Below are 14,808 nucleotides of genomic sequence, written 5' to 3'. Positions count from 1 at the left end.
AAGTAATTTGCACCTTCACCTTCAAATTCAGTGTCACATAATCATCACTGTTTACAATACTTTCCAGGTATTACGAATCCTTAAAAGCTTTTTAATTGTTTTTGTTTTTAGACAGTACCTAAATTTTGCAGAATATAGAAATTTGATATAAATATTATGCTGAATTATCTAAAGTAATTGAGGGGTTTGCCGGAAGAAAGGCGGATAGACCTCTGCGCCCTTCTTTGGGAAAACGGTTTAAAATGTAGTGAATAATTCGCTAATTATAGTAGCGAAATTTTGTTTTGATTGTACTGTACATACCTGCAGGACAGGGGTGCGTGCCTGCGCGATTTAGTCAGTCAGTCTACAAGTAGAGCTAGTGCTGCGCGTTGCTGCATACTGTACTGTGTGTGTTTTCTCTTGGTAGAGACTAAGCAAATATATATAGTTCAATGTAGTCAGTCCAGTTGTTTCCTTTGACTGCTTTTCATGTCCATTATTGTCCTTGCTTTAAGAGTAAACAAACTTATGAAACTCAGAGATTCAGACGGAAATATTTTATGTTCTATAAAGAGATTTGTTGGGCTTATTGTTATCAGGATTATACAAAGAATAAATTTTATTTATTTATGTTAACACGAAATGGAGATTTTCTTTTTCTGTTATATTCAGAGATTTTGCTTTGCGTACTTAATGTCTACTCAGTATATCTGAAATAATGTAAATTACTTTAGAAGTAGATAATAACTGCCATAAAATGTACATTTGTTTCAATTCCGTGTGAAATTTAAATTTAAATCTAAAATCTACATTAAATCCCCTAAGCAAATCATTATATGGATAAAGGGTGTATAGACCGAAGTTTTATATGGTACAAATATAAGGAAATTTAATAATATAAATTGCCTAAATGCTACAGAACATTTATACTCGCTAAGATTTTTAATTTAATGTATAATTTTATTCACTATCTGTATAACATTTTATTCAGGTGCGTTTTAAAATCTTAGATTGCCTGTATCTCAATTCACCATATTGACGTATACGCCCTTTTTCCGGCAAACCCCTCAATTATTGGAAAACAATTACACAATACTCACATGTCAGTCGAAGTGAGTGTATTGTTTGGTTTCCTTTTTTTTAAAATTTTAATAAAAGGTTTTTGGATGACCCACCTGCTGAAACTGCCACTGACTTTTTTCTGATTCGTGTAATGTTACAGATACGGAAATAAAATTTGGAGCTCCCTTATTATATAAGTTTCACTTACGACATGCTGTGCATGCCCAGTTCTCGAAAGCGGTAGTCCACACAGCATTGTTTTGTCAGCAATTGAAATATACTATTTTTCTTAATTCTTGTCACAATTTGAAAGGCATTTGAAATGATACGATGAAAAGTGATCTAGTATTAAGAGTAGATTGCTATTTGTAAGTATTGTAGTAAAATAGAATGACAGGAAATTAAATTTGACCTATATTATGAATTACTCTTAAAAGAAAAGTCGACATCATGATTCGAACATAGAGCCTTGTTCATAGCAATCAAACACGATGGCACAGAGCTATTGGAACGCTTAGAGAAGAATGCCCATAATCACGATTATCTTACCTTGTGTGATTACTGAACAACTGAAGTAACTATAACATCTGTCACAGTTGTCCAAAACAGTTTTATGTTATACGATGAAAGAGTAATGGAACAGAGAAAAATTCTCTCTGGCACCGGGATTTGAACCCGGGTTTTCAGCTCTACGTGCTGATGCTTTATCCACTAAGCCACACCAGATACCCATCCCGGTGCCGGACAGGATCATCTCAGTTTAAGTTCCAACTCTTGGGTTCCCTCTAATGGCCGCCCTCTGCACTACGTCATAGATGTCTATGAACGTAGGACTGAAGTCCATACACGTGCTGAGGTGCACTTGTTATGAGTGACTAGTTGGCCGGGATCCGACGGAATAAGCGCCGTCTTAAATCACGAAGTGATTTACGCATATCATATTATATTATTATGATCCGTTGGATCCCGGCCAACTAGTCACTCATAACGAGTGCACCTCAGCACGTGTGGACTTCAGTCCTACGTTCATAGACATCTATGACGTAGTGCAGAGGGTGGCCACTAGAGGGAACCCAAGAGTTGGAACTTAAACTGAGACGATTCTGTCTGGCACCAGGATGGGTATCCAAGTGTGGCTTAGTGGATAAAGCATCTGCACATAGAGCTGAAAACCCAGGTTCAAATCCCGGTGCCGGAGAGAATTTTTCTCTGTTCCATTACACTTTCATCGTATGACGACGCATAATATCTGCATGGAAATATCATATGTACTTCGGTACATTAAAATAATTTTATGTTAACCCCTTTCCGCATACTGGGACAGATATGGCACATTCCAGTTTTATATTCATATAACTTATAATATAAGCATATAATATTTCAAACTGCATACTGGGACAGATATGGCACACTGTCAATGACTGGATTTGACCATATGTGACATCAGTTGAGAAAGATAGAACTAGGCCTACTTAAGTTATTTGAATATAAAACTGGTGTGTGCAAAACTGTCCTATGCAGTAAGGGGTTAGGACAAAAAAATTGACCATCACAGGGACTGAATCCATGATCTTCTACACATCACTCAGACGACGCAAATGACTGAACTATTATGATGAGACACAGACTTTGTCATCTACGTGGCATGTCGAACTCCTGACGACGGTCTGGTTCCAGTATTACAGGGGCAGGAAATGCAGTAATGTGCACCTCGTGCTGTAGGCATCATCAAGAGTAGCTCGAAATTTTATTTCCATATCTGTACATACAGTAGATTCTTGGAAATCCTTCATTCCTTGCAGAGAGAGGTGTGAGAGTGCCGGATTATTGAGAGTGCATAAAAATGTTTAATTCTTCATTAAATTTAATGTCGGGAAACATATTATTTGACTTTCTTGTGTTATATGTTACATTACCTCGTTAACATGTTTCAGCCTGCCATTGGCCATCTTCAGAACTGGTTGTTGTTGGTCTTGGCGCCTTTCGTTTGTGTAGTGTAATGTAGAGTCACCCAGCACAACACAAACTAGCTGCATTCCGAACAATGGAATACAGACTACTCAACATACCAATGAACCAACATGATTACAAAGAAGAGCTAAACACAATCAAATACATAGCACAAGAAAACGGATACAACCCCAATGTAATAGACAACATAATAAGAAAGACAAAACATAATCACAAAAAACATAAGAATACAACACAAACACTAGAACACAAAAAATACATCACACTAACATACGAAAACAAAAACACACACAAAATTGCAACCTTATTCAATAAATTAAATTACAACACCTCATACAGAACAAATAATACTCACAAAGACATCTCAACACACAAACAAACAAATACAACCACACAGGCGTATACATACTCAAATGCAACATCTGCTACATAGGACAGACAGGCAGATCATTTCAAACACGTTACAAAGAACACATCACAGCCATAACAAAATTACAAAACACTTCCATATATGCAGAACACATCACAAATGCTAACCACACCTACAGAGACATCAACACAGACATGGAAATTCTACACATCCAACCAAAAAGCCAGAAACTAAACACACTAGAACAATACGAAATATACAGACACACAAAAACACATCCAAATGAAATTCTCAACACACAATTCAATTTCAGAACACACACACTCTTTGACTCCACATTACACTACACAAACACACCCTCACAGGAAAAACAAACAAAAGGCGCTAAGAGCAACAACAACCAGTTCTGAAGATGGCCAATAGCAGGCTGAAACATGTTAACGAGGTAATGTAAAATTTAACACAAGAAAGTCAAATAATACGTTTTCCGAAGTGATATAGTATTAAAAGTAGTGTAATCAAGATGTATAAATGTAATGTTCTATGCTGCACCAACCACTCCACATGCTCTTCTAAATAGAAACTAGGATGTTCCACACGTGGCTAGAGCTGCCTTTCTCAGCTCGTAACTTCACAAGGAGGTGTAATCGAGCCTCTTCTATGCCCCTGTAGTTACTAATTAATCTAAATTGCAGTAATAATTAATACAAGCTTATACTGATATACCCCTAATTTTATTTGCTTAGAAGTTAAAGACTTTTAGATTAGATGAGATTAGATCTTTATTAGCCGAATAGAATTACAAGCATTCATGGCGTCGTCAGTACACAAGAAAAATGACATAACATACAATATAATACAAAAATAGACTTAATTCTAAATAAATTTAACAGTTTAATATTAAGTGACATGCAAAAAAAAAAGAGAAAAAAAAAAAAGAAAAAAAAAATATATAGGACAAGCTTGATCTTCAGTCTCCACTGTTCTATCTAGTATCTTCTCTTTTTGCTTTTCCCTGTCTTTTCTTCAACTCTGAGTTACCTGAAACATAAATGGTCAAGGGCAGTATCAAGAAACGTTAAATTCTAAAATTTTAAATTTAGGTATTCATTTGTGCAAAATGGCATATGTGTTAATAAAATGTTCTTTACCTCTTTTTTGAATTTTCTTATGGAAAGTGGAAGTTTCTTATATAAATTGCTGCCTCTATGTGATATGCTGTTAAGACTTCTGGTAAGCCTGTGGTAATTCAGATGTATGTTTTGGGATGTTCTGATGTTATACTCATGATAGGTTGAATTTGTTTTAAAGGAATCTATGTTTTGATGAATAAAGCACACTGTTTCTAAAATATATATGCAGGGTACAGGTAAGATTTTTAGTTCTCTGAAAATTTTTATACTTTCAGTCCGAATAGGAACTTTTTTAATGATTTTGAGTATTCTTTTCTGCAATTTGAGGACTTGTGTCACTTTTGGTGAAGATCCCCAGGTAATAATGCCATATGATAGTATTGAATGAACATATCCAAAATAGACTGATATTAAAAGTTCCATGGATGATATCTTCGCAAGGACTCGAAAAGCATAACATAAGCGACTCAGCTTCTCAGTTAGATGTTGTATATGCTTTTCCCATGTTAGACTGCAATCTATCCATATACCTAAAAATTTAGAGCATTCTACTTCCTTAATTATGGTATTACTAAGAACTATGTGAATCTGGTCAGTTGGATATTGATTGAAAGATACATATACAGTTTTATTTACATTTAATTTAAGCTTATTATTTGCTAGCCACTTGTCTAGTTTCGTTGATGTTGCATTAATTTTCATTTGCAAGTTCTCTTCCTTATTATCACTCAGTATTATGTTTGTGTCATCTGCAAATAAGACAGTTTTCCCTTCAGTTATATTTAACGGGAGATCATTTATGTATAGGAGAAATAATATTGGACCAAGAATTGAGCCTTGAGGGACACCATGGGGCATAGGAACGGATTTTGATTTTACTGAGCCAATTTGTACAACCTGTTCCCTATTGCTTAAGTACGAGATGAACCAATTCCCTGCTAATCCCCTTATGCCAAATTGTTGTAGTTTCCAGATTAGAATTTCATGATTAACCATGTCAAATGCTTTGCTAAGGTCCAGGAAAAGTCCAACGGTTTGTTCTTTATTGTTTTTAGCATTGAGGATTGATTCGATAAACGATATTACAGCATTATTGATTCCTTTACCTTTTCTAAAACCAAACTGAGAATTTGACAGTATATTATTATATTCTAGGAAAGAGACTAATCTGTTGTACATAACCTTTTCAAGGACTTTCGAGAACCCAGATAATAGGGATATAGGCCTATAGTTCTCAATATTTTGTTTAACTCCCTTTTTAAAAATTGGGCCAAATTCCTGAGTTGTTTGAAGAAGTATGTGTAATACAGTTCAGTGTAACACTTGGCACCGGTGGAAATTCCTCAGAAGACTATTACAATAGAAGTGTTAGAAAGTACTTTAGAAGAAGCCAGACAATTCAGAGGTCGGATTAATGAGGACTGGATTAGCGAGAGTTTAGTGTATCTCGTCAATGACTAATATTCACACAATCCTGAGTATCTGGTCACATAATCTTTCAGTCTCTCTTCTATCTCGCTGCCTGTCTAACCATTCTTATTGCCCCAAGGACGGCATGGCAGTTTAAGGTTGAGTGGGGGGTTGTTGATAGCTTGTGAGAGTGCGAAAATTTGTTTATTCTTGTAAGCAACCAAGGATAGGTTGTGAAATGAAAGCGTGATGAAAATACTGTAGAATGAGGATCAGTTGAATAAAAGACATTATACAGCGGCTGTGAGGCCAAAGGAAATTGTGATGAATAAATTAGCTTATGGAACTTGCGTCTAGGCCTAGGTCAAGATAGCAGTAATTATGAGAACTTTAAGGTAAGCATTTCGTAACATGAATACTGATGATGTGTTGAAACTGTATCATAGACATGATAGTATTATTTAATTTGAAATATTTCGTCATAATAATAAATGTTTTCAAATTGTTTGTAGTTTCTGACATTATTGTAAAAACTAATGCTACAAATACGTTTTTCATGAAGAATATGTATTAAATAATACCAGTTTTAACACTTTCAGATGATAGTTGAAAGGATACAAATATCTTTTTAATGCCAGAAAGAGAACTGCAAGGCATTGCCTATTTATAAGGATAGCACGACAGTCATGGAGATACATAAGTAAAAGGGAACATAGTGATTAAGCACTGTAGATTTCAAGGCAGATAAAACTGTGATTAGAGACTAGTATGTGTTCATGTGCTCCACAGATTTTCACCCCTTTAACATTAATAATATTTATTTATACTGGCAGAGTTAAGGACATAGGGCTTTCTCTCACACTCTACCAGGTTACAAAGTACACAAGCAGTGAATGTTAACAAAAAGTTAAAGAATAGAATACTAAACATATTACAAAAAAATAATAATAATAGCATAACAAAATCGACACTAAACGATATGAAAATAATACCGTAATAGAAAAAAGAAAGTAAAAATACAGATCTGAAGATTGGAATATAATTAAAAGCAACTCATTTAATACAAATAGTTAACAGGGAAAACATAACGAAGAATACAACAAATGGAATGTAATAAAATAATTAAAAAAAGAAAAAATACGAATTTTAAATAAAATCCACAATAAAAAGGCTATGATAATAAATTCATCTTGTGATCAAGATAACAAAAAAAAAAAAAAAAGGAAGAAAAAGAAATACATATATTCTTTTTTTTTTTTTTACTAAACTGTCACAGAGAAAAGGGCTTTTAATTGAAGGGAATCTGAATTGAAAAAGTGCAATTTTAGTTTATTTTTGAAACTAGATATTGTCCGACAGTCTCTGACATGCTTTGGTAGAGAGTTCCAGAGATGAGCTGCAAAGACGGTGAAATATGAAGAGTAGGAGGATGTTCTGTGTTTAGAAATGGAGAGTGTGATATGGTGTTGTGAGCGAGTATCTATTTCGTAATATGAGGACAAATGTTGAAAACGAGAAGCTAAATAGCTAGGGTTAGAGGTTTGAAGAATATTGAAGAGTAACGTGAGAGAATGAATAGTTCTTCTCTCTTTGAGACGGACCCAGGACAGCATATTAGAGAAGGTGAGATACGGTCAGATCTATGGATGTTGCAAATAAATCAAACACATGCATTATGAAAACATGCTGTAGTTTGTCTCTCAGTCTCATGTTAAGGTCAGTGTAGAGTGTGTCACTAATCAAAATGAGGTGTCAAAAGTGACTGTACTAAATTCTTCTTGAGAGCAAATGGAAGGAAATTTCGGATTCTTTTTAGTGTGTGAATTTTCATAAAAATTATTTTACATATGTGTGTGATTCGAGTATTGTTAGTGACAAGAGGTTCAATAGTCTGTTTCAGAAATTAACACGTGCCAAATACACACAAGATGTTTTGCCTTCCCAAAGACTGTCTCTTGACAAGATATGGCTGGTAAAAATCAATGTGCCATGACGTGCGACCTCTGAACTAACAACTGTCAGAAACCTATTACAGGACAGTCACATTGACCTGTATAGAGAATTTTGAGGACAGACGGGAGATAAACATTGTCCTCCCAATGACAAAGTTCCCCAAAGTCATTAAATCTGATGAACATTATTTTCACAGAATATATGATCAAGTAGCGGAGCTAGGCGTGAATTCCTTCAGGACTTCAAAAAGTTACTTTTGTAATAGACCAGGGACCTAATATCAAGAAAGCTCTGGAAAGTCATGAATGTTTGCTGTGTGTTATGCGTTGTATCAGTATAGCATTAAGGCATATATGGAATGGAAATTCTTAAGTGAAAAAATTCTTTATGCTTTTCACTCATCCAGAACATAACATAAAATTGTGGGATTTATGAAATGATCCTGTTTAGTAACTAAACTAGCGAAGACATTGATTCAGAACATTGAAACCAGATGGAATAGGCAGGGGCAGACTAGGCAGCTGCCTAGGGCGGCAGATTTGAGGGGATGGTTTTTAAGCTATTACCAAATACTCTCTAACATTAATACTGGAAAGCTTTCCTGTTTAGCATTGCAAGCGGCGGCGAAAAGTAACAGTGCTGCCATCTAGCGGCTTGAAACGTTCGCACACTCCGTGTGTCGTGCTGGGTTACATGAAGAAAAGAGGAGAGGTGTGCATTTGGTTTCAATAAGAAGCTGCAAAGCAATAAATAGTATACTTTACAGTCACTTTGTTCATAACATTTTTAATTAATAACAAATTACAAAGTTATTAGAATAGAAATGAATTGATAAATTCTCCTATTTTCAAATTTGATGAAATGTAGTTGTGCGTGACTTTAGCAGCTTTCATATATCGCTTGTTTTGTTTTTTAGCTATATGGTTGTCCATTTTATTTTTGATGTAACAATTTATTAACACATTGAAATATTTATCAATGAAGACATTGGCACAGTCACTGCAAATCGACATGTTAACAGGGAGCACTACCATTTTAACTAGTTCTTTTTTTACACCAATTCTAGTTTTACAAATAACATGATCAATTTCTTTGAAAACATCAGAACACAATTGGCTGAGCATTAGAGAAATATCATTAGGGAAAACAATTTTTGAATCTTTACAGTATTTTTTATTTGCGATGTGCGTTGTTATGTCATCGTTGGGGTTTTCTTTACAAGATAAATTTCTTCGACAAATTTCGTGATTTATTCTGCTACACACCCAACCTGCAACATAAGCCCTTGCATTTTCTTGCAACACGGTTTCTTCATTTGTATGCTATACATTTTTGTCGTCAACAGTTACATCCAAATCGGAGGCATCTGTAATACCGCCTTCCCATTTTTTTCTTTCTTTTTAAGTGCACTTGCGACATAATGAATTCATCATTAGAAACAATTTTTATTAAATCAGTATTTGAACTGGTTGTCTTCAGAGCTCTCACTTCCGCCCGAAGAGATGAAATAATTTTTTTGTGTTTAGATACCAACTTTTGAGCTGCAATCAATTTCTTAGAAAGTGTCTTTATCTGAACATCTTGAGCCATCTTTGACCTTTTAGGATTTCTTGCATCTTAAAAAATAAACAGGGACTTAATTTAGTGAAATATTAATTACGTCTTGAAAGTCTAGGGCTAGGTAAATAATATTTTGCGAATAACTAACTGAATCAGTTTTTATGAGAAAACATGAGTTCATACACTTTCTTCACAAAATCAATAATTCGTATTTTTATGTTACATATCACAATATGCGTCTATTTAGTTTGAAAAAGTCATGACGTTCAGTATTATATATGGAGAAACTATAAAGAAATTGTGTTTGGTATGATGGAAGTAAAGTAGTTTTATGCAGTTTAATAATTGATTTACTTAGCACAGAGAACATGTTATTGCTAATGTACTGTCTGACTGGTAGAGGACTATTATCGTTTCTGTCTGGAATCGGAGAACCTGTCGCCTGCTCGATGGAAGGTCTAATGCGTTTCTTTGGGGACCTTCGCAGTTCTTTCATCATACTTTGACCCATATTTTCGGAAGAAGGAGCTGTTAAATTCAGTGAAGAAATAGCTGTTCTTTTCAGTCTGTTATTAAAAAAAAATTAAAAATTAACAGGTCTATGACTCATTTGAAACTTCGGTACTTTTCCAATTACACTTTATTTTTACTTACCCCTGACTTTTCAAATTAGGGTTATTGAAGTCCGATAATCTAAAGTGATCTGAACATGTTCTGTGATTTTTGTACAGATACTCTGTTGCTCTAGTTTTAAACGTTTCATCTAGGTCCTGTCTTTTACATTTATTTACCCATATGGCACATCTATAAGACAAAAACAAATAACAGTAATAATAATAATAATAATAATAATAATAATAATAATAATAGTAATATGATGATGATGATGATGATGATGACACGAGACCTGTCATGTGAATCGTGCGAGTGGGGAAAGAATGAGCTAACAGAAAGAGAGTTTGTTTCATGATTAAAATTATACGAATCTACTGACACGAAAGTTCATCTCAGACTAATTATCTTCCTTCTCCATACCCATTGGTGATGCCACAACACATGATAAGGTCACAGAACAAGTTATCTACTGTCTTCTGTACTGTAATAATAATAATAATAATAATAATAATAATAATAATAATAATAATAATAATAATAATCATCATCATCATCCTGTGGCAGAAAAGTAATAGACTACTCGTATTTACATGACTACTCACTCACCTATCTGTATCTTTCGGAAATCTGAAGAACGATCTAGCATCTTTTTGCCAAGCGCACTTTTTACAGAAGAACACAGAACAAACAATTCCACTTTTCCCTGACATTTTGTGGAACAACCATGAGAATAATCCTTACGACTTACACCACATGTTGAAGTACAAAACTCTTGTTAGATGCAGTTTACCATGCTACGTGTCACGTTATCCTCACTGTCAACATTTCCTGCCGCTAGATAGCACTGATGAGTCATTCGCCTCTCTTATCGTGAACTTTCCAGTATTAATGTTAGAGAGTATTTGCTATTACTGTTAATTTTTATGATATTTTTTTTTTATTTTATTCATTACTCTTTAGAAGAGTACATGATCTTAAACCCACAGTGGAAAAGATATAAATAACATTGGCAACAATCAGTTCAAATTTAATCAACGATCTGCCAATGGGATAAAGGACAGTTTTTTCAATAATAATGTCACAGTGCGATCATAGCACTTTTTCAATGTTATGCCCTCTCACTGTGTCTCACGTGATAACCTTAAAAAACATTTCTGGTTATTATAGACAGATTGATATCTGAAAAAAGCATTGGAAAAGTTTTATACCAAATTTGAGATTCTAAGTCATTTGTCTGGACGAAACAACACTGAACTATTAGTGCCAGAAGACTCCAAGAGCATTACAAAGATGACTTGGAAGAATTTTTGAGTGATGAGATTATTCATAGACCACTCATTGCCTGACTTGTTTTGAAAAGTTCAGTATGCATGTATTTATTATTATTATTATTATTATTATTATTATTATTATTATTATTATTATTATTATTATTACGGTATTGTTCATGTTGGTTATTTGGTGGTACATTCATGCCTAAATAATGGGCGGAAATATTTTTTCTGCCTAGAGGCGCCAAGTAGCTAGATTCGCCCCTGGGAATAGTGTTTATATGAAGATAGATTCATTCCATTTGCAGAAGGGTCAGAGAGAGAATATCTTGAAGGAGAAAGAGAAGCAGGAGATGACATTTTAACATGGATAGATAATGGAGAGCACAATTGAGGGGTGTTTTCACAAAACTCGTTATCTACAAAATCTTCCTTTTTTCAAGACAACTCTTTCCTAAAATACACAACTGTAGATACCGAGTTTTGAAAAATCTCTTTTATTTCAAGATCAATTTACTGATATATTTACCAACTTTAGCTTAATTCTGATAGCACCTCCTGATTCTCCTGACCCACAAACATAAGGATATGCTAAAACCTCAAAATCGAAAAAAATGTAGATAACGAGTTTTGTGAAAATGCCCCTCAATTGATCTTGCCATTTGTAGTACCGGTACCATGGATGTGTAATGTATTAGATTTCTGTCAAACTGCAAATGACAATTAAGCATAAAGAAATATTAAGTAATGGGCAGAAAAATTCTTAAAAGGAAAAGTTTTAAATAAAGTGCACAACGTTCGATACGTGTCACAACTACATTTTCAAAGTAGTTGTATTATACGAAGTTATTTACCATATCATGTAGCATTCACACAATTTAACATAAAATTCTTTTAAAATATCCAGTAGTTGCTATATAAAATGTACCTTACTTATAGCTTTTAAAGAATCCGGAGGTTCATTGCCACCCTCACATAAGCTCACCTATGGTCCCTATCCTGAGCAAGATTAATCCAGTCTATACAATCATATCCCATCGCTCTCAAATCCATTTTAATATTATCCTCCCATCTACGTCTTGGCCTCCCCAAATGTATTTTTTTCTCTGGCCTCCTAACTAAACTCTATATGCATTTCTGGATTCCCCTATAGAAAAAGCAACCGACAATGAGAAAGTGTATGGTTTTATTTCAACTGTTATTACTTCTTTTGATTAATTATATCCTCTCTTGATTGTAGATTTGGCAGATGAAATCCTGGGAAGCTATATGAACAATGACGATAGTGATTACTTCTCCATTTCTGATGGTAAGTATTTTCAATGATACTTATTTGGAAATTTACTTCAAACTTGACATTGAACATATACAATCCTGCCAGAAGTGGAAAATGTACAGCTTTGTGGGCAGAGAGTAGTTGAAAGTTAAACACACTCACCTGATAAGTATTGGCATGGAAGTTCACTATAGCCTCTTTCTTTTTCACTTTTAAATATGTTCCCAGTGTCTTGTATCTTGCAAGTTTCACGTTTGTTTCTTTTCACTCTAGTGTTGTGACTGACATGTCTTGAGGTTTAATGCCTTTTTGTTCTCTTGGTATCTGCTTTTGTTTCAGTAATACAATGGTAACTATATTTTCTGAACAATGTAACTTGTTAATTTAAAATTAGAAATGAATACTGTGGGGGCAGAAGGGAGTACCTCACTACTTTGGACTTACAGTGTGGAGTTCAAAGTTCAGTCCCAATAGATTTTGTGAGATTTGTGATAACATATATTACAGGTTTCTTGGAAATGATTTAGTAAAGTCGTACTATAGTTGCGTCATTGTAATTTCCGGCTTGACTCCTCCTCTTTGCTTATGCCTTGGGAAGTGAGGGCTCTACTATAAAGTCTAGGTAGGTAGTATTGTTTGCCACTTTCGTTGTTCATTACTAGGGGGTGGATGTTGATGAAAAGTCATCTTCCTATTTTTCACATTAGGACGATGCCTATTAATATAGAAATCCTTTCTGTGTTAATATCAGTGTAAAAAAAATTTATGATATTATATTTTTTGACGTTTTTTAACTAATAGGTTATTTCTATTTTTTTTTTTTCCGGCATTTTATGGTCATTTTTAATACTTTGAAGAACTTTTAGATCATTTGGAATGCATTTTACTTTCTTCTTTACTGATACTTCTGTTAAATCATTTTCTAATCAAATAGGGCAGTAGTAATTTCCTACTGAATGAGTGAATAACAGTGAAGTTTGAGTTTTATAGTTTGGAACAGACTCTAAAGTCCAACCCTCATTCCACTGAAGGCTTCACTTCACACAATGGAAGTAATATAAAATGCTTGACAGCAGCTTAGTTTAAGTGTCTCTAGAATTTGTTTGGAAGGCGGGAAACTTTCACCATGTCCTGGATAGGACGTTGTGTCCTCATGGTTTGAAAGGGATGTCTACTGTAGTAGACAGTATTTTTAACACAAAGATTGCAAGAATGCACGCTGTGCCCACACTCCCTCATCTGGAAGAACTGGTAACAAAAGTGAAGCGCGGAAGGAGGAGGATACGGAGAATGAAGGCACTGACATGGACCACCCCTGATTGAAACACATTGTAAACCCTCATTAAAATCTATAGTTTTCCCTTAAAATTCCAGGAAGTTGCCTCCTCTCTCCGAAATTTGCAGAGCAGTCATTGAAACAAGGTGACTAATTTTTAAGAAATTGTGGTACGAGTACGGTGAATAATATTTAAATGTCATTTTCTTTTAATTTCATGTCATTTTTCCAATAGTTTAAGGGCATTTTAATGATCATTTTAAGTAGATTTTTAAGTCATCAACATCCACCCCCTATTTATTACCATTACCACTCACACATCTGTGGCAAGCTTTGTTAACCAATATTGCACCATCTGTTTGTGGATGGCTTGTGATTTTGAAGTTAGCCGATGAAGAGACGTGTTTAGTTCACTGTTTGACACAGTTACAAAGACATTATCATATGATCAACATACTGTTAAGCCCAGAATTCTCTACAAGAACTGTTGCATTGATTGAAGATGGAAAGTCTTATCACTATGTAGCAGAGAGACTTGGAGCATCAATTGCAGGCATTCACAGAGCTGTGAGACAATTTAGAGAAATAAATTCGTACACTAGAATGCCAAGATCAGGTCATAGCAGAGCCACAACTGAGAGGGACGACTGCTTTATAAGGCTTCAAGTATTGCAGGATCAGCATACAATTACCGTCCAAGTCCAAAATCGACTCCATCAAGACCTTAAATTGGAAGTGAGTATGTGGACAGTTAGGAGATGTCGCCACGAATCGACCCTGCAGTCAGGAAGACCTGTCACAGGACCCCTGTTGACTCAGCAGCACCATACTGCAAGACTTGAGTTCACTCATCGACATGCCAACTGGACGTTAGAGCAGTGGTCTAATGTCTTCTTTACAGTTGAGTCTGGGTTTGTCCAACGTTCTCC

General features: G+C 34.7%; 1 protein-coding gene across 1 annotated transcript in view; it reads left to right on the top strand.

Moving 5' to 3' along the window:
- The window catches only part of LOC138701409 (uncharacterized), a 39,726-nt gene that overhangs the window by 10,857 nt on the left and 14,061 nt on the right, over window positions 1-14,808 (top strand). Inside the window, exon 4 of the mRNA XM_069828267.1 lies at window positions 12,568-12,636. Within this exon, the coding sequence (XP_069684368.1) occupies window positions 12,568-12,636 (69 nt within the window). The remainder of the gene's footprint in view (window positions 1-12,567; window positions 12,637-14,808) is intronic.

The sequence above is a fragment of the Periplaneta americana genome, chromosome 6, assembly GCF_040183065.1.
Source record: "Periplaneta americana isolate PAMFEO1 chromosome 6, P.americana_PAMFEO1_priV1, whole genome shotgun sequence".
In the NCBI taxonomy this organism is placed as follows: domain Eukaryota; kingdom Metazoa; phylum Arthropoda; class Insecta; order Blattodea; family Blattidae; genus Periplaneta; species Periplaneta americana.
Note: the sequence above shows the minus strand (reverse complement) of the source record. Positions and strands in the feature narration are given on the sequence as shown.